This window comes from Dermacentor variabilis, chromosome 5 (assembly GCF_050947875.1).
Source record: "Dermacentor variabilis isolate Ectoservices chromosome 5, ASM5094787v1, whole genome shotgun sequence".
Taxonomy (NCBI): Eukaryota; Metazoa; Arthropoda; class Arachnida; order Ixodida; family Ixodidae; genus Dermacentor; species Dermacentor variabilis.
In genome coordinates, this window is record NC_134572.1 from 101,285,710 (window position 1) to 101,304,945 (window position 19,236).

Below are 19,236 nucleotides of genomic sequence, written 5' to 3' on the forward strand. Positions count from 1 at the left end.
AGCACTGAATTTGGTCATTCCTTCCCAAGAATAATGCCTGGGACTGCCGAATTTTGATGGATGCTGCTACGTCTTGGAATAATTTATTTGTCCGTATCTTGAGCGAAAGAATGTCAGCGTCACGGGACCCTCCCCGTTCTTTGCAACTACGTCGTCGTCGTCGTCGTCGTCGTCGTCGTCGTCGTCGTCGTCGTCGTCGTCGTCGTCATCATCATCATCATCATCATCATCATCATCATCATCATCATCATCATCATCATCATCATCATCATCATCATCATCATCATCATCATCATCATCATCATCGTCATCATCATCATCATCATCATCATCATCATCATCATCAGCCTAGTTACGCCCACTGCAGTGCAAAGGCCTCTCCCATACTTCTCCAACTACCCCGGTCATGTACTAATTGTGGTCATGTTGTCCCTGCAAACGTCTTAATGTCATGCGCCCACCTAACTTTCTGCCGCCCCCTGCTACGTTTCCCTTCCCTTGGAATCCAGTCCGTAACCTTTAATGACCATCGGTTATCTTCCCTCCTCATTACATGTCCGGCTCATGCCCATTTCTTTTTCTCCATGCCCATTTCTTTTTCTCGAGACGTCGAGTCCCCCTAAATACTGATAGGAAAGTAATTGTACATACAACGTGCTGACATATTAGCAGCCACCAACACCAGTCCGGTATATTTCTCGAACATAGACTACCAAGCAGTGGTTTGTACTGCTTGCAGTACTAACGTGGAAAAGTAAATTTCTGTAGCTAATCAAGAGGCGTAAGAAAGCTGCATGCCGCCCTTGTGTATGCGTGTATGTATGCCACAGGGTGACCTTAGTGGTGTACTAGCAATACCCTTTATGGTTCGACTCCAGTTGGAGAGAACGGAGCTCTGCCGGCGTCTTCTCGCTGGAGATGCGCGATAGATTGCACAACGAAGGCATTCACGAGCGCGCATTCACACACGCACACGCGCAGACACGCACACGCTCTATAACTCCGCCCGCCAACGCGTGAGCCATGCGGCAAAGCGATGCGCGCGTGAACGCGCGCGCCGCAACATCGCTTCACGGCAGGCGTTTTACGGCCTGCCTCCCTCACCTGACAAGGCAGCGACCAGGAGCAGGAACAGGGTGACCCAGCGACGTCGTCGAACACCGCACTGGTTGCTGCCGATGCAAGTGGCACAGGCGGGGCTCGCGACGCATAATTCCATGGCCGGTACGTTGCCTCCATGGACGCGGCTGGCCGCCGGGTCCACAGTGTGTAGGAACTCCTTCTAGCACTGGCCGTCGACTACTCCCTCCCCGGTCACCGCACAGTGAAACTGGGCCGAGGTCCCACCCCCAGGCAGAACGCCGTGGGACCGCGGCTTCGATCCGCGGTCGTTCACGCACCACGCGCGCACACGCACCGCACAGGCGTCCGGGCACCGAGTGAGCAGATCGCGATCGTCAGGGCGGCGCTGGCGGCGCGCAGACGCACAGTCGGGGCTGCTCCGGGCGCCCTCTCCTCCAGAGGCGAGCGCGGGAGAAAGTGAGGCGCGGGGCTTTTAGGCTGCTGCGCCCAGGGCGCTCTTTGCTGCCTGGTCCGCAGGGAGCTCTGTCCCTATTTTCCTTATTTGGGGTCGTTTTGTTTGCGACTCGCACGCCTGTTCCCGTTCTTGTTTTTTGTTTATATTTCGTTCGGACAACAAAGCTAGCTGTTCGCGCACGGCCGAGAAACAGGCCTGCAGGATGCCCGCGCGTTTCCTCCCGTGGCCTAGCTTGCTCTCGAGCAACAAACGACGCGGCGTTCGCCCCGCGCCCCGAGTAGAGACAAGTAAAGCTCGATCGCTCATTTTTCTGTACCTCGGTGTTCTTTTTTTCTCTTCAGGCTCGTACCTAAAGTACAAGTGAGAGTGGAGGCCTAGTTTTACGACTTGTCGAGTTGGGCTCCTGCACGCCGCTTGCTGCTTTTCGCATCTGCAGCGACCCCTTGTGTGGATCGTACTCTGCCTCGTGCTGTGAACTCCTACGGGAAGTGCTCTGTGCTGGATCGCCGATAGTGGAACCATTATTGTAATGGATGTCTACGCGAGTGTTGCAGACGTACGGACGAAGCGAGTTTGTTTCAGCTGGTGGCATTTTGGGCTGGTCATTTATTGCCCTGTGTTCTATTTGTGGGGCCAAATCCTACTGCAGGCTTACTACCCCCGCTCTAGTTGCTGCTGGTATTGTCCATAACTTCGTAGTATGGCCTGTAACGCATGGCTCAGTGATTTCCTTGTATGTTATGCGGGATGGAGGTGGCGTGAAGAAGGCAAGAAGTCAATACAGGTGGAAGCAATGCATGATTCTTTGAAAAAAATTTTATGCATTGCGCCCACCTGTGTACAGTCCGAATGGCAAAAAATTTTAATCTGGTTAGAAAAAGTCCCAGTAGACTGTTTATAAGTAGACAGGAATATACAGCAAGGATTCTAAATTTATCGGCCGTATGAACTTGTAAACATGACCGCCGAAACTCGCTGTCAGAACGCTGCAGTGAGGAAATGCGGCAGCAGCCACGAGCGAATTGACCTTCGTGCAGCCCAAGGAAGTTAAAAAAATATTCTGTGCCCTTCCACTCTGTGAAGAAGGGTGACCAGCGAAGCTGTGAATGTGGGCCGCTTAATGGCAGACTGCACCTCCGCCGCGGGTCGACCCCGGTATTGCACTACCTTCGGAATCGGTCCCCGTATGGGGAGTGCTTAACGCCTGCTTAACGCCCGATTCACCACCGCCGCGGGTCGGTATTGCACTGTCTTCGGGTTCGGCCCACGCATGAAAAAATGTTGGTCATTGTCCACGCAGACGAAATCTGCCAGAACTTAGCCAGAAATGGCTTCGCTGTAGAAAACAAACAAACACAAAAACAAAAAAAAAACTTGTGGAGGGGAGATGATGCCCTAACGGTGAAGCCGGCGACCTCCATCTTACCAGGGGAATCCATTAAAGTAGGCCTTTGGCGGAGCACAGGAAGCGTTTTATTCCCACTTCGAATGACTTTCACCAAGGCCAATTTTGCCGCACATATCCTTCGCGATGTGCCTGTCCGTGTCGCTGGTTTTACGGGGCAACTTGTACGGGAGATCAGGGTGTCACTACTCAGCCTATGGTAGTGGTTTAGCCTGAAACAACCTCTACTATTTTCCGATTAGTCTAGAATTTATATTAACAGATCAAGATCAGTTGAACTGCGGCGGTTCTCGGCGTAGTTCAACAAGCTTTGAAAGGTTAAGTAGGGGAAAGTGCATCGCCACATCAGCTCTTGACAACTGTAATTATCCGTGAGCCCCCGCAAAAGCATTGCAGAAATTGCAGCGCTTACCGTTCTACCAGCGTCCAAATCCATAGGAAAGCTAGATAGCATGGTACAGAGGAGGGGGAGATGAGGCAAAGAATGGGTAGAACCGATACAATCGCAAAGCGATTACAAAGGTATCTTGAAAAAAATAGTTTAGGGGCTGGATTAACAAATATTTTCGTTGATGACGTTTTTCATTGGCCAGACACATTTTCTAATAGTTTGACTGTCATTACATTTGGCTGGCGTCTGATTTTACGGACTGTTCGAGCGTAAGGGTTCCTTATTTTTATTAATTAATACGGGCGAGCGGTGTTCAGTTTTATTTTGTTTTGTGTTGGATTTAATGGCGCATAAGCAACTTAGGCTATCATGCGCCAAACGCAAGGTCAAATTTCTTTTTAAAAAGTTGGGTCACCTCGGCGACGATCCTTGTCTGGGCAAGGACTCCGAGGATCCCAACAAACTAAAGACCTCAGTCTTCTTCTCAAATATGAGAAGGTGGGTGAGGTGTACACCAAGATGAAGTTGGGGATAGGCTCATTTATAGTTTTTCAATGATACCTGCTTCTCTTAAGAAGCTAATAACATGTGTGGTATTCACAAGTGCATCTTCGCCTAAGATCAATGCTGGATGAAAGGGGATGTGTTGATTATAAAACGAAGTAAAGTATTTTTTCCTTAGTGTTTCGAGTTTTACGCATGTTAATAAGATGTGGTTTACAGTAAGTTCATTTCCGCATTTTTCACAGCAAGGCTTGTCTTGTTTTGTCAGGAGGAAGTTGTGTGTAAGGTGCGTGTGTCCTATGCGAAGGCGACATAAAATTACTTCGATGAAGCGTTCTTGGTGTGAGCATGTCTTCCATTCTTTTATTACAGGTTTTACTAGGTGTAGTTTATTGGTTACTTCACTATTCCATGTAGTCTGCCATTTATTCCTTAGTTTATGGTTCACTAATTTCATACAGTCTTTGTAAGGAATTTTTGTTTGGATGATTTTTTTATGTCGAGCTTTCGCTGCACATTCATCTGCTTTTTCGTTGCCACCGATTCCGACGTGACTGGGCACCCAGCAAAATTTTATGTTGTGTCCTTTTCTAGTGGTTTTTCGTATGCTATGTAGGATGTCGCCGATTAATGGTGTAATTGCATTTCTAGGTTGAAGTGCTGTTAGTACGCTTAGTGAATCTGTGTAAATTATGCTGTTTTCAATATTCTCATTTAATATTTTTTCTACAGCTAGAGAGATTGCGTAGCACTCTGCAGTAAAAATGGATGCACACTCAGGTAGGCGTACCGTTTTTTCCCAAATGTTTTGTATTGCGGCACTGCCCACGTATCCTGCCGATTTGGAGCCATCAGTATAAAACGCTGTGTATTCCATGTATTTTTCGTTTAGTGCCAAAAATTCTTGTATTATGTGTTCATGTGGTGTTTGTTTTTTTTGAAGATGTGTTAATGTGAAGTCGCACACTGAAGGCTGGCAATACCAGGGTGGGAGTGGATCGGGTTTTCGGGCTATCTGAGGCAATGTGTCCCTTATATCTAGTTCTTGGCATCTCTCCTCGAAGCGGAGAAGAAGTGGTCTTATTGCTTGGGGTTTGTTTGTAAATAGTATTCGTGATGGGCACCTTGTAACTAATGGGTAGCAGATGTGTTTCGGCAGTGAACGAATTTTTAGGATGTATGAGCATGTAAGCATGGTTCTTCTGTCTGAAAGGGGTGGTTCATTTGTTTCTACATATAGACTGTGTATAGGAGACGTCCTGTATGCACCAGTTGAAAGACGTAAACCTAAATTATGTACTGGGTCAAGGCGGTTCAAATATGACTTCCTTGCTGAGCCATACACTATGGACCCATAGTCTAAACAGGAGCGTATAACGGAACGGTAAATGTGTAGGAGGCATACCCTATCAGAACCCCAGTGTTTGCGTGAAAGGACCTTAAGTATGTTCAGGGATCGAGATGCTTTCTTTTTCAGCGCGTTGATGTGCGGAAGGAAGGTGAGTTTTTTGTCAAAAATTACGCCTAGAAATTTGTGCTCGTTTTGGACAGGTAATGTGGCTTCGTTCAGGTGTAGGGTGGGGTCTGTCTGTACTCCTCGTTTCAGTGAAAAGAGAATGACCACTGTTTTCTGTGGAGAAAAGCGGAAACCATTTCTGTCTGCCCATGTTGCTAGTTTATTTATTGTAAGCTGTACTTGTCTTTCGCATGTTGATATGTTTGATGATGTGCAGGCTATCTGAAGATCGTCGACGTATACTGAATACATAATGGACTTTGGGATTATTTTGCTTATGGAATTCATTTTTATAATAAAATGTGTTGTGCTTAAAATACACCCCTGAGGTATTCCATTTTCCTGAACGAAATTTTTCGACAGGGTTGAGCCTAGGCGCACATGGAACGAACGGTTGGACAAAAAATCTTTTAGGCAGTTCAACATCCTGCCGTGGATGCCAAGGTCGGCCAGATCTTTAAGAATCCCGAACCTCCAGGTTGTGTCATATGCCTTCTCTAAATCGAAAAAAACAGCAAGGCAGTGTTGTTTGTGTATAAATGCTTCTCGTACTGTGTTTTCAAGGCGAACTAGACGGTCATTAGTGGATGATCCTTTTTTAAAACCACATTGATGGATATCGAGCAGCTCACGGATTTCTAGCACGAAGGCTAATCTAATATTCAGGACATTTTCGAATGACTTCGCAAGGCAGCTGGTAAGGGCTATAGGCCTATAGCTACTGGGGGAGTTTGGTGGTTTACCGGGTTTCAAAAGTGGAACAATTATATCTTTCTTCCATGCTTCAGGTATCTTCCCCGATATCCAAATTTTGTTAAAAAAATTTAAAAGGGCTTTTACGGCATGTTCAGAGAGATGGCCTAGCATTTGGTAATGTATTCTATCGGGGCCAGGTGCAGTTTTTTTACCAGCGGACAGTACCCTATGGATTTCTTGAATATTAATTAAAGTATTGTATGGTTCATTTCTGCTGCTATTTATCGGTAGTCTTTGTTTCTCAGCCGTGTTTTTGATTTTTAGAAATGATTCTGTATAATGTGATGAACTGGAAGCTGCCGAGAAATATTCGCCCAATATATCTGCCTGTTCTTCTATGCTTGTCTGTATACCGGGGGCTGTGAGAAGTGGAACTGTAAATGGCGAATAGCTGTTATTTAGCTTTCGTACCTTCTCCCACATTTGTTTTGATGTGGTTGAGCTGCTTATAGAGGACACGTAGCTTTTCCATGAATTCTTTTCAGCATTGCGGCGGATATATCGAGCTTTTGCTCTCGCTTTCTTAAAGCTTATAAAGTTTTCTGCCGTTGGGTATCTGCGAAATATTCCCCAAGCTTTGTTTTGTTCTTTTTTCGCTTCACGACATTCTTGTGTATACCAAATTTTGTGATATGGTTTTACTACTCCAGACGACTTGGGTATAGCTAGGTTTGCAGCGTCAATAATACAGTTTGTAAAAGCTTCATTTATTTCGTCTATGGTGAGATTATCTGACACAATTTTTTCTAGGCTGGCTTTCTCTTGAAAAAGGGCCCAGTCGGCTAAATGGAGCTTCCACCGTTGTGGTTTTGTCGGGATTACTTCCGGTGAGGATATTAAGCTGATTAGTACAGGTAGGTGATCGCTTCCATATGGGTTGTCTAGTACGTCCCATTTTAACTCAGTGAAAATAGAGGGTGAACAAATGGAGAGATCGATGCAGCTCATTTTTCCTGAGGTAGGTGAACAATAGGTTGGTTTTCCAGTGTTTAGTAAACATAGGTTATTACTCAGTATAAGATCCTCAATAATTTGGCCTCTTTTATCGGTTTTGTCACTACCCCAAAAGCTGGAGTGCGAGTTTAAATCTCCGACTATCAAATATGGCTCGGGTAACTGTTCTATAAGGTGCTCCAATTCATGTATAGTTACTCCTAGATGCGGCTCCAGGTATAGACAGCATAGTGTAATTGTTTTAAATGTGTGCAGGATGGCTGCCACAGCTTCTAATTTAGTATTAAGATGGTGTTCTTTAGCTGCGATCCCCTCTTTAACTATAATAGCAACGCCACCTGAGAGCCTGTTTGCGTGCTCTCGGTCGCGGCGAAACACCTTATGCTTTTTAAGTATGTTTTCATGTTTGGAACCTAAGTATGTTTCTTGTAGACACATGGCCACGGGTGAGAGGGTGGTCAGTATGTCTTTTATGTCGTTTATGTTATGTAAAAGTCCCCTGCAATTCCAGTGTACGAAAGCCATTTTGTATTATATGTGTGGAGTGAAAGAGGATCTAAGCTGTGTTTTCAGGCCACTTGATTGGAAGCCTCTCTTTATGGTGGCGATCCAAGGAGCCCCGCCGTTCACCCGACGTCGACGGTACAGGGCTTCCTTGACTTGTGTCCATTGTATCCTCAGATACGCTGGACGCCCGTGCTGGACGCACGGTTTCGTTCAAGTTGGGCCTCGCCGCGTGGGGAGGGACCCTAGAGCCTGCTGACCTGGGGGTCCGCACGGCTTGCTTTTGAGGTAGTAGTGGGCGCTGGAGTCTCCGCCCGAGCCTCACTGTGTGTGACTTGGGCAGGCTGGGAAGACCGCTGTGTTGCCGCGCCCTGTTGCAGCACAACGGAATAGCTTTTTTTTTTGCACCAATGAAAGTCGCTTTCGCGCTTCCATGAAAGTGATATTTTCTTTTACTTTGAGTGTGATTATCTCTTTTTCTTGTTTCCATGTTGGGCAGGCACGCGAGTAGGCAGGATGATTGCCCTCGCAGTTTATACAATGGTGTAATTCAACTTCACAGTTGTCTGAAGGGTGATCATGGGAAGCACACTTAGCGCATGTGGTTTGGCCCCGGCAGCTCTGTGAGCCGTGGCCGTACCTTTGGCATTTGAAACAGCGTCGCGGGTTGGGTATGTAAGGTCGGAGTTTCAGATTGGTGTAGCCTACCTCCACAGATTCAGGAAGTGTGCTCAATGCGAACGTTAGGACGAAGTGCTTTGTTTCGATTTCCTTGTTTTCCCGTCTGATCTTTATTCTGTACACATCTGTGACATTTTGCTCTTTTAGTCCGTTAAGGAGTTCTTGTTCGGTCATATACTTAAGGTCATCGTCTGAAATGACACCACGAATGGTATTCAGTGATCGGTGAGGGCTGATTGTTACGGGAATGTCACCGAAGGCTGTTACTCCTGAAAGTTTCTCGTACAGATGTTGGTACAACAATTCCAGAAGAAGGTCCCCATTTGCTAGTTTCTTTATTTTATATCCTTGTCCGATGGTGTCTGTTAGAGTCCTTGTAACATTGAAAGGAGAGACATATCGTGCCGAGCGGTGTTCAGCACGCTGATGTCTCATCAGAAGTACTTGGCTGGCTAAGGTGCCCAAGTGCAATATTTCGTAAGTAATCTTGCTTCTGTTTGTCGCGGTTGACTTGGCGGTTGTCATTAAACCAGTATCCACAGGAATAACGTTGTGCTGCTAAGGAACATCCCAAGGAGTTAAGTTTGGCAGCATTTGAAGCAAAATGTTTTTATTTCGCTTGCCGGAAAAATACACGTGGACAGACCGTCGTGTACGTCCTGTGAAACACTTGAACACCCTATATTGGAGTGTCCCGCATTCGTCAGACAAGGCGCACTGCTAATTAGGGAATATGGACTGATTGGACTCAAGTGTGTGACCCTTGACGATTGCCTGTTTCCGAGAGGGAGTGCTACTCAACGCGACCTTGCCAACTTTCATGCAGAAAACAGATTTGGCATGCCGTTTACAGACATTTCTTCCGTGTTCCTATTTTCTTTTCTCCGCGTCTCTGTCATTTGGTTATTTCGTATTTTCTTTCCCAGTTCTTTGTTTCCTATTTTCTCCTCCTCTTCCCATCTTTTCATTGTCTGCTCCCGACAGAGTAGGCAGGTGTTGCGCCCCTCTCGGTTGCAGTTGTTAGCTTGCTCCCTGCCTGTTTCCGTTGTGTGCTTGTACGGTTCCCTAAATAATAATAATAATAATAATAACAACAACAATAATAATAATAGTAATAACAACAACAACAACAACAACAACAACAACAACAACAACAACAACAATAATAATAATAATAATAATAATAATAATAATAATAATAATAATAATAATAATAAGAGCGGATTGAGACCTGGCGTCACCCAGTAGCCCCAACGGTGAGGCCATGGGACGAGTGAGAAGCTGAAAGAACGGTTGTGTGCATTCTATAGTTCTGAGCAACAACATCAAGGGGTGCACGGTAGCGCGATTAAAAGACGAGACAAAAGAAGACACACAGGGAAACACACAGCGCTAACTTGCAACAATGTTTACTATCGAAAACCAGGCCGGTAATCGCGCTAGCGCACTCCCCTTGAATATGCATTACCAACAAGTCCCCATTGCAGCCCTCCTGAGCAAAAAAAAAAAAAAAAAAAAACGAAAGGGGGAAATGAAACATCCAAATCGCCTTAACTTAAGCATTACTCATGATCTGCCGATTATATCCGATGTGTTGACACTTAAAAAAAAATTTCCCTTGAACATTCACTCTCACTAAACACTTATGTGGGGGGAGGCGTGTTTAGCCACTACAAGCTTTTGAAAGGAATTTCGATATTCTCTTTCACAGTGCTGGAGGGTTTACAATGCGTGCAATGTCACGTTGTTGTGATGGCGAAGAACTAGACTGTGTGACAACGGCGAGTCACAAAAATAGCTCTTTATAGGGCGAACCTGTGTTCACAAAAGCAAGTTACACTCGGGTAGAACCATAGTGGCGAGCCCGAGCGTCGATTGTCGGAAATTTGATTGACGCGGGAGACGCGGACGGCTATATATACTTGACTCGTTGAATGTTCAAGCGTAAAAACGCGGGTACACGCGGGGAAAGTACTGCACTATTCGCGTAGCGCGCACGTTCTGATTACTCAAGGACAGGCGAGCTAGAATCGGATAGAACAAGAATTTAGAGTGTTCTAATACATGCAGGCGCGTCTTTCGCCAAGCGATAACGTTTATATTTGTTAGCTGGTGAAAAGTGGTCACCGGAAAAAAAGATAAGGAAGTACAGGTGCCAGTATTTCAGCCTCCTACCTGCAAACGTAAAATACGCCGTAGAAACGAATTAAACGTAATGTTACTTTAGACGCTTTAGACACGTTTGTCCACCCACATGGCTACTTAAGAGCGAAAGAGAAACATAGAAGTGAGGTGGGAGAGGCAGGGAGGTTAACCAGATTGGGCCCCGTTGGCTAGCCTGCACTAGGGAAGGGGGACTATAAGATGAGATGAAGAAGAGAAGTTCACACTTTGCACGTACACGCACTCGAAATCAAGTGATCATCATTCAGAAACAAACGGGGTAGGAAAGGCAGGGAGGTTAACCGGAAGAGATTCTAGTTTGCTGTCCTGCACTGGGGAAACAATAAGAGGAAATGAAAGGCGGAAGGAATAGCGGAGAGATAAAGCAAAGGCACGAAAAAAATAAATGGTAGAGGTGGTGAAAATCTGTGAGAATTATATTCGTCTCTCTAATAGGCCACTTGAAAGCAAAAACTTCAAGAGTGTCTTGACCGACTTGTGCTGTGCCGGCGTTCCAGGAATGTGTGCTCCGAAATCGACCTCTCGTCAAGACGGGCCAGCGCGGTGGCGAGTGACTGCCTGTGTGCGTTGTACCGGGGACGTGTTCAATGGTTTCCTCGCTGCCACAGTGGTCACACGCATCACTATCGTACCTTTTGATGCGGAAAGCAAAGGATTTTGCAAGAACGACACCAAGCCACAGTCGGCAAAGTACTGTCTGGTCTTGCTTCTTCTGTCATCGTTTTTTGGGCTTAAAATCAAGTATGAAAAGCATACAGTTGTCTCGGGTCAGGACAGTCCAAGTGGAGGACGAAGTAAAAGTCAGGGGTCCAGTCGATATAGACGTGTGTGCTGGAAACTAGGTGTGTCCCACAGTGATCGTGTGCAATCAACCGCAATCACTCGGAGTTTCGCTGCTGCATCTGTTCTTGACAGCGGGATTGGTTTCTGCACTCTGTATTCACGACCAGATCGAGCACCTTCAGTAGAAAGCTCGTTGCCCATTACTCTACAGTGCCTAGAGAGCAATTGAAGTATGACGTCGTGCCCTTGCTCGACGAGGGGATGAAGGAGTTCTCGAATTCCTAGAACTAGCTGTTCTTATGGTCCACGGTGTAAGAAGCAAAGCAAGCCATGTCGAGCTGCCTTAGAGTCACTGAAAACACTCCATCTTTGCGGTTTTTCTTCACGAATCATGTGAAGTGCGCTACTAAAAGCAGCAAGCGGCGTGGGTGTCGATGCCATCTGGATAGATGTCTTGAACCTCATGGTGGTGACTCTCGCAGAAAAAATAACTCATCTTGCAGACCCGTCCATGTTGGTTGAACAATCAGTGTATAAACGGGTATGATCGTAGTATTTTTCGTAGATCGAGGAAAGCGAAAATTGATTGAGAGCTGGTGGTGAGAGTTCCACCGTGGTTCGAATTTCTCGACCAGTACTGTAAGTCGAACTTGCGGCTGAGCCAAGAACCAAGGAGGAAACAAAACTCTCGCTGCAACTGTACAATTTGGTGGACCCTATACACGATAAGGCACTATCGTATGACAAAAAGAGGCGCAGGGTCGGTCTTCTGGCCGTCAGGCGAGATAGTGGAAAGGGGCGCGAACAAGGTGCCTGACCTGTACTCTGAGCGCTACGAAAGAACGTGAATCGTGGCTGGGTAGCTATGCGCAATTGCTATAATTTCTGCTGTACATGAACATCGTGGCAGTCCTATACAAACAGTAAGCGACTGGGTCTGAGTACTTTAAATTGTACGGATGTTAGTTCTGCACGTGTTGGTCAGCACTGGAATGCTGTACGTCAGATACCCGAGAAAGAGTCCTGTACAGTTACATCATAACGGGTACAGTGGTAGCTCAGGTTTTTCGTCCAAGAAACGTGAATAGATGACAAATGACAGCGATACGCTTCTTTAGGTATGCCACGTGGGGACTTCAACGGAGGTCATGGTCAATGATTACATCTAAGAACATGTACATCCTGACATAAGACATATTTTTTCCGTCAATGGATGGACGGATGGCGTACGGAGTCATTGACTTCCAGTTAAACGTGACCAGTGTACATTTTTCTGGGGAAATCTTTAGGCCTTGTTCACCACGGTACGTCGATATCCAAGCCGCAGATTTTTGGAACCTTGTACGCGTCCGAGAACGTGTCATGCCAGATTCTCAGACGCAGATGTTACCGGCACAGAATGATAATTTCACCGTATATGGTAGGGCGCTCTGCGAGACCAATGGGCACAAGGTTGAAGTGTGTGAGGCTCTAGGCACCATCCAGGGTAATTCTCGGGTGTATGTAGTGTTGAGAAGTTGGGCAGTCTTCGCTATTCACAAAGAGAAACCGCATCTGCAAATAACTGTCTCCAATGATAGAGTCAACCGCCGAGGCCAACCATTTCCAGAGCCATAAATTTAGCCTCATGAAGAACATTTTCATATGCTTCTTTTATATTGTTGAACATGGCGACAGATAATCACTTACGCGCCTTTTGATGTTGAACGTATGTAACCAGATCGATGACGTCGAAAGCCAGCCATGGCGTTTGGGTAACCTTCGTATCATTCGATGTTCCATTAAAGTCTGGCGAGGATCATTTGTTCTATCACCTTCCCAAATCAACTAGCCAGCGTGATTGGACCGTAGGAAGTAATCTCTACTGGATACTTGCCAGGTTTTATTAGCGGTAACAGGTGGCTGGTCTTCCAATCTTGAGGAAGTTTCCATCCTGCCAGGACTCAATGAAAGTGTGCAGCAGTGCACTTCGCAACCTGTTAATTGGGCTGGTACTATATATGGTAAAATATATACCATCTGTGCCAGGTGATGACGGCTGATTGCATAAGACAAGTGCCGCGTCGAGCTCTTGAGTGGTGAACGGCAGATCCATGCGTGAATCCCGTGTGTCCGGAATGTAGTTAAATGTAAGTGAACTTGTGCGTCTTGACTGTCCTGCACTCATAGCGCAGAAATCTTCCGCTACATTGAGGTCTTGTCGGTGTTGGTGGGGCCTTGAAAGGAAAGAGCTGTTCTGGAATAGAACTTAGGCATCTCACAGGTCCCCATGTTTGAGATGATGGTTTATGGTTTTCAAGGGCCTTACAATAATTTGTCTATTACTTGGATACCATTTTATCTATGCGACGTTGTATCTTCTTTTGAAGCGCACCGGGCTGTCCTTAGATCGTGAATGGACTTCGTGCGTCGCTATCTTAGTTCGGCGCGACGACGAATCGCGCGAAGTCGCTCCAACTCCAGGTCGAATTGTGAGTACTTCGGTGAGCACGTGAGCGTGCACATGCGCTTCGTCAGAGGATTCTTGCAGTCCAAAGCAGATCATTTTTTTACAAGCGTCCTTCAGTAGGTTTTTAAACACTGTCCAGTCTATTCTCCGTAGTGTGTTAGCCGGATGAGTGTTAAGCATCCCGTTGATCTTAAGGTAAGTGAGGATGTGATCGCTCTCATGTGTATCTATGCCCAAAAAACCACTTGACGCATATGGCAAAGCGGCGTGAGAAAAAGATCAAGTCCAGGCAGCTGCTGTACAATGTTCTCCGTAGAAATGTAGGACTAGCATCATTCAGCAACAAGAGATCATGATAGGAGATAAATGAAGTAAGTGGTCGTCCCACTGCGCTGACTCTTGAGTGTCCCCGAATGGCGCGGCGGGTGTTGAAGTACCCAGTGATAATCCAAGGACCAGGATGTGCTTTCATTATGCATTCTAGTCTTTTGATGCAAGAGGAGATATGTACGCAACTACGAGTGTAAAGTTGAACTTTTATTTTTAACGGTTAGGCAGACATGCTGACTGTCATCATTAGGGTGCACAGGCTGGTCGACGTAAGAAAGCTCATTTCCAATAAAGACGACGACCTGGCTACTTTCACTGTCGCTTGAGGATATAATTCACTCGTAGCCGGATAGCCTGCTCGATGGGATAATTTTCGTTCGCGGATAACGTTGACTACACATCGGTTAACATATGCAAACTGGCGAAAATCATCGTTCAGTTGGTAACAAGCAGTCATATAGGCTGTTGCCTCTGAAGAAACGCAGCAGCTGTGTTTTGGTGGCTTTCCGCATCGTAGATGCACGAGCTGACAAGATCTCATCCTGGGGTGTTCTTTCTAAAGTTGACCATTCGCTCTGGTTCCATAGTAAAGGTGGTGCGCTTTCTAAATGCAACAATTCATTTCGGCGTGAAGTCGAGGGTGACTAGGCTTCCATGCGGTAGCTTAAAGTATATATACTTTTTTGCCAATATGGAATCTTCAACGGTGCTATGCGCTAACGAACATTCAAACGCCTGCTGTGAATTTTGATTTCCACACTCGGCAAGCACACTGCCGAAGCAACAGATCTGTGCAAATGGTCTTCCCTAAGATTAATTGAAAATCACTCTGACGCGTTAGCTCTTGTTATAGGTTGGCCAGCCAACCTTTTGTTTTCTTGGTACTAATGCCGAATAACATTATTACCGAAGAAGACGTGGTAACTTCCTCGCTTTCAACAAACTTCAAATTTATTAGTGCGTTCCAGCAATTTACTGACCTTACTATGCATTAACAAACTGCCGGACTTGTGAAGAACAAATGCACAGGCTCTCTCAAGCATGAACAGTTCTTGTTAAAGAATGCGCCATAAATAACTCAGCGAACGATAAGCGTCTGTGACTGTATTGTGTTAAGAGGCGGCCTTTGGACGGAACTTTCGATGTACAAGTTGCACCCTGACTGGCTGGCATCTGTCGGGCGGTTTTTGTATCACTGAAGAAGCGAGGATATGATCGTGCAGCGCAGCGAGAGAACAAAGCAAAGTAACTGATCAAAGGAGATCCTCGCAGAGGGAGTAAATGAAGAGACCCGAGCGCTAACAAGAATGCAACTAACGAGGCCAGGTCATATAAACATACACTTCGGCCCTGCCCGACTCTTGCTCCTTCGTACGTCCCGTTTCAGTTATTCTTTCCTCCTCACCCGATGTGCAGTCCACCGAACGTGAACAGCCAGTAGCCGTAACGGGAAGGAACGGTTGCCCGAAGACTCCGCCTGCCTGCTCGACTCTTCTCGGGAAAAACGAAAAGCAAGCAATAAACATACAAATGTAATCGCGGAGCAACTGCTACAACAAGGACGTGGAAGAGAACAATGCAACGGATGCAAGAAATCCCAAATAGGAGAGTCCGATGCCACATAAAACGCGCAACCTGCAGACGAAGCGCAGGAAACAAAAGCGGTAGTTCCAGAGAAACCTCACGATCGATGGCAGCCGCTCCAAGGATGGCACTCGCCTTTATTACACGCGCGTACTTTTACTTTTTTCCCCTCTTCGATCGTTTCCCATACTTTCCTTTTTCCTTCTAGTTCCCCTCCACGAGCGCATCCCTTTAGTCTGCAAGCAAAGGTGATGGTCCCACCTTTTAATTTTTTTTTTGTGATGCAGTCGTTGAAGCACAATGTTTCTGGGCAAAATTTTGTTTCTTTTGCCCAGTTCTCGCCTCTGAGGGTTCGGTGAAAAGCGCGCTAAAATATTGACGACGCATCGGCGGCTCTTTCAGCCACGTCATGGCGTGTCAGTTCGGTGTGAAGTGGTTCTTCCCCAACTCCCTCATCACCGACACAGCCAGATGTTCACGCACTCACGCGCACACACACACACACACACACACACACACACACACACACACACACACACACACACACACACACACACACACACACACACACACACACACACACACACACACACACACACACACACACACACACACACACACACACACACACACACACACACACACACACACACACTCTCTCTCTCTCTCTCTCTCTCTCTCTCTCCTTTCGTAACTAGCCGTCAGACTTGTCGTTATTATTTTTGTTCTTGTTCTGAAAGATTAAACGGTTATATATTCTATAAACTTGCAAGAACACAACGGAGACAGAAAAGGTGATTCCGCAAATAATAATTACCGTTCTCCTTGAAAAGAAGAACTCGTCACCTGGGGCCCCTTCAGTTGTGACAGGAATAAGGACAATGTTGCACGCTTATGCATTCAAGCAGCAGATGTTTCACTGCTGAGGCAATTCGGGCGACTATATAACGATGCATTATGTTTGTTGCAGTCAAAGTGAACTTAAGGCGTCTAATGAATTTGCATTGGGCATGCGAATGGTCGAGCTTCGAAAGTGCTCAAAGCTAGGCTTTTTGAAGAGATTACTGTGCTTATGTATAGCTGAATATCTTTTTGTATTTAAAACTAACCCTGAACTGTGTTATATTCCCACTGCCGCCTGAAAGCAAAATTCTTTCACTTGGCTTTAGAGTGGGCGGATGCATTGTGTTGGATTTTTGTTGACTTTAATGTGAAACTCCTCCTCGGATTCTCACTGACTTATAAAAGGGCTTCTGTATTGCTTTCTCTGGAATATGTGTTCTTCCGAAAACGCACAAGAACATGAACTAGTGCTGGCGAAAAAGACGGCGACATAATGTTGCCAACACTCAGAATACAGAATAAATAAATAAATCAACCAATCAATCAATTAACTAATTAATTCTTATTGATACATGAGGCAAGGAAGCGCTTCATGCCTGCTTGAAAAAAAAATCAGGAACATATATAAAGGCAAATCTGGGTATAATAATAAAAAAGAAAGACTTATAAGAAACGCAGAGAGGTCCACACGAGGAAAAATCTTGTTTATCCTGCTACTCTTCTAAAGAGAAAGTAAAATAGGAGAAAAAGAGGGTTATGAGAAGTGATGATGAAAATGGGCAGTACGGTCCGTACTTGCAGTCAGTAATAAAGTGCAGGCTTTCGTGGCTTTTGGGAGCATGACCCTTCAACTTGCGGATCTGGATACACACGCCCAACCACTCCTACAAAAATGTTCTTTTGTACGACTCCCTCTCAGCCGTAAAACTGTTACGGCGTTCAAGCGCTCCAGTAGCGGACAGAATCGATACAGCACACGCAACGGTCTCTCGCCGATACAGTTCCCGTTCAGCCCAGACACTAAATTCAAGCTGTTGGCCCTGCGAGGTGCGTTTCCGTTTCTCGTCCTCGCGGCAGTGCCAGGCGGCAGAGCCCTTCCGAAGGCCACACACAGGCGCGTACGTGTGGCTTTCTTGTCGTTCCCAGCTTCCTTTCTTTCCCCCGCAGGCTGACAAATGCGCGACCGCCTCGCGAGGACGACAATAGTTCTTCTAATCAACGCTGTCGCCATCTCCGTCGATTATATGGCAGCCCGAATCACCGCATGGTGCTCACGGCCGCCCATAGTCGTGGCCATCCGAGCTGGGTCAGTTCTGCGAGACCTCGAGCTCACCTACGTGATAGATGATGTCATTCTAGAGGGAAATAGGGAAAGAAAGAAAGAAAGAAGAAAAGAAAGAAAAACTAAACGAATAAATAAGAATGAAAAAAAGAAGTGAAGAAAGAAGGCCGAGACCCCCAGCCACAGCTGAACCCGGATATTGTAACATCATAGTAGAGAGACGAGAAGTAGGTAGGCCTGAAAAAAAAAAAAAAAAAGGACTTGTGTGGCTTTGAGCATGGCGATCGCCCGACAAAGGAATTGTCAGGAAATCGTTCCGGGACGCTGGGACTGCCTATTTGTTCGCCGAAGAAGAACAGTGTGTGACACGATGAGGCAGAAGAAGCGTAGACCGAGTAAGGAGGGATCGCAGAGTCACCGAAAAGTAAACGAGGAAGCAAGAAAGAAGCGGGAAGAACGTGGAAGTAGCACAAAAATGACGCAGTTTCGCCCGAAAGGCGTAGCATCAATTGCAATAGCAAATTAGTAGATAGCTATACCAAGTAAGGATGGCAGCTTTATCGACCGTATAAACTTGTAAACATTCACTTACTCACTAAACTAGCAATGATATAGTACGTAAGCGCGACTGAACGAGGACGTCGAAAGAAGCAGAGACGCAGAGACAGCCACGCTTGCCGATTACATCATGGATTCAAACCGACTAGCCCGCCAACGTGTTTTAACTAAATTAACAAACACGGTGCCACGCACGCACAGGTAAACATGAACACATCTCGCTCGATGAGCGCGGGAATTCACCGTCAAAATGCTGAAGGGGGGAACCGCGGAAGCAGCAGCGATCGAATTGACCTTTGTGCACCTCTCACTTCAACGCGAACGAAACGATGCAATCACCGCTCCATGCGAAGCTACCTGCACTACGCGCACAATGCAAGCATTGCAGATCGCTTTGAAGATGAGGCACGCGCGGGCGCGCCAATTGGTCACGTCGCGGGTCGCATTCAAGGTACGACGCTCCCACGGTCGCGTCGTAAGCAGCAGCCACCGGAGAAGTACGCCCCCTCCCCTCCCTCGCGTCGCCCCCGCGCCTTGCGCGCGACAGGAGTGGGCGCACTTTCGGCCCGCCTTCTTCGCTCGCACACGCGAGATTTAGCCGCGATCACGGGCTCACCCACGCCCGCTTTCACTCGCACATATAGCTTACGGCGCGCGGCGACGATTTTATCGCCCTTGGACTTTTCGCGGAACCACATGGCGACGCCGACAGTAGAACAACGCCGGGAGTGTCCATATATTTGCTGTCGCAATAAAAGCAAATGGTGCTTGCTATATTTCTTCTCTGTTGCGCCAATTTATAAGATAGGGGTGGCTTTCATGTGATCGCGATTTCTGCGACTGAAGAGAAAAGACTGCACATGTTTTTGAAACTCGGAGGCTTAATAAAGCAGAACAAAACTCTTACAGCAACCACTCTTTTCCTTTAATACTTAGGTCGCTCATAGTTCGACCGAACCATGTCACAATATATGT

General features: G+C 46.5%; 1 protein-coding gene across 2 annotated transcripts in view; it reads right to left on the minus strand.

Moving 5' to 3' along the window:
• LOC142583000 (uncharacterized) overlaps positions 1–19,236 on the minus strand; it is a 146,715-nt gene that overhangs the window by 90,832 nt on the left and 36,647 nt on the right. The window contains exon 1 of one of the 2 annotated variants that reach the window (XM_075693213.1): positions 1,105–1,426. The exons of the other annotated variant lie outside the window; for it this stretch is intronic. Within the exon in view, the coding sequence (XP_075549328.1) occupies positions 1,105–1,219 (115 nt within the window). The 5' untranslated portion in view covers positions 1,220–1,426. Of the gene's footprint in view, positions 1–1,104; positions 1,427–19,236 lie in introns of those variants that run through there. 2 annotated transcript variants of the gene reach the window in all.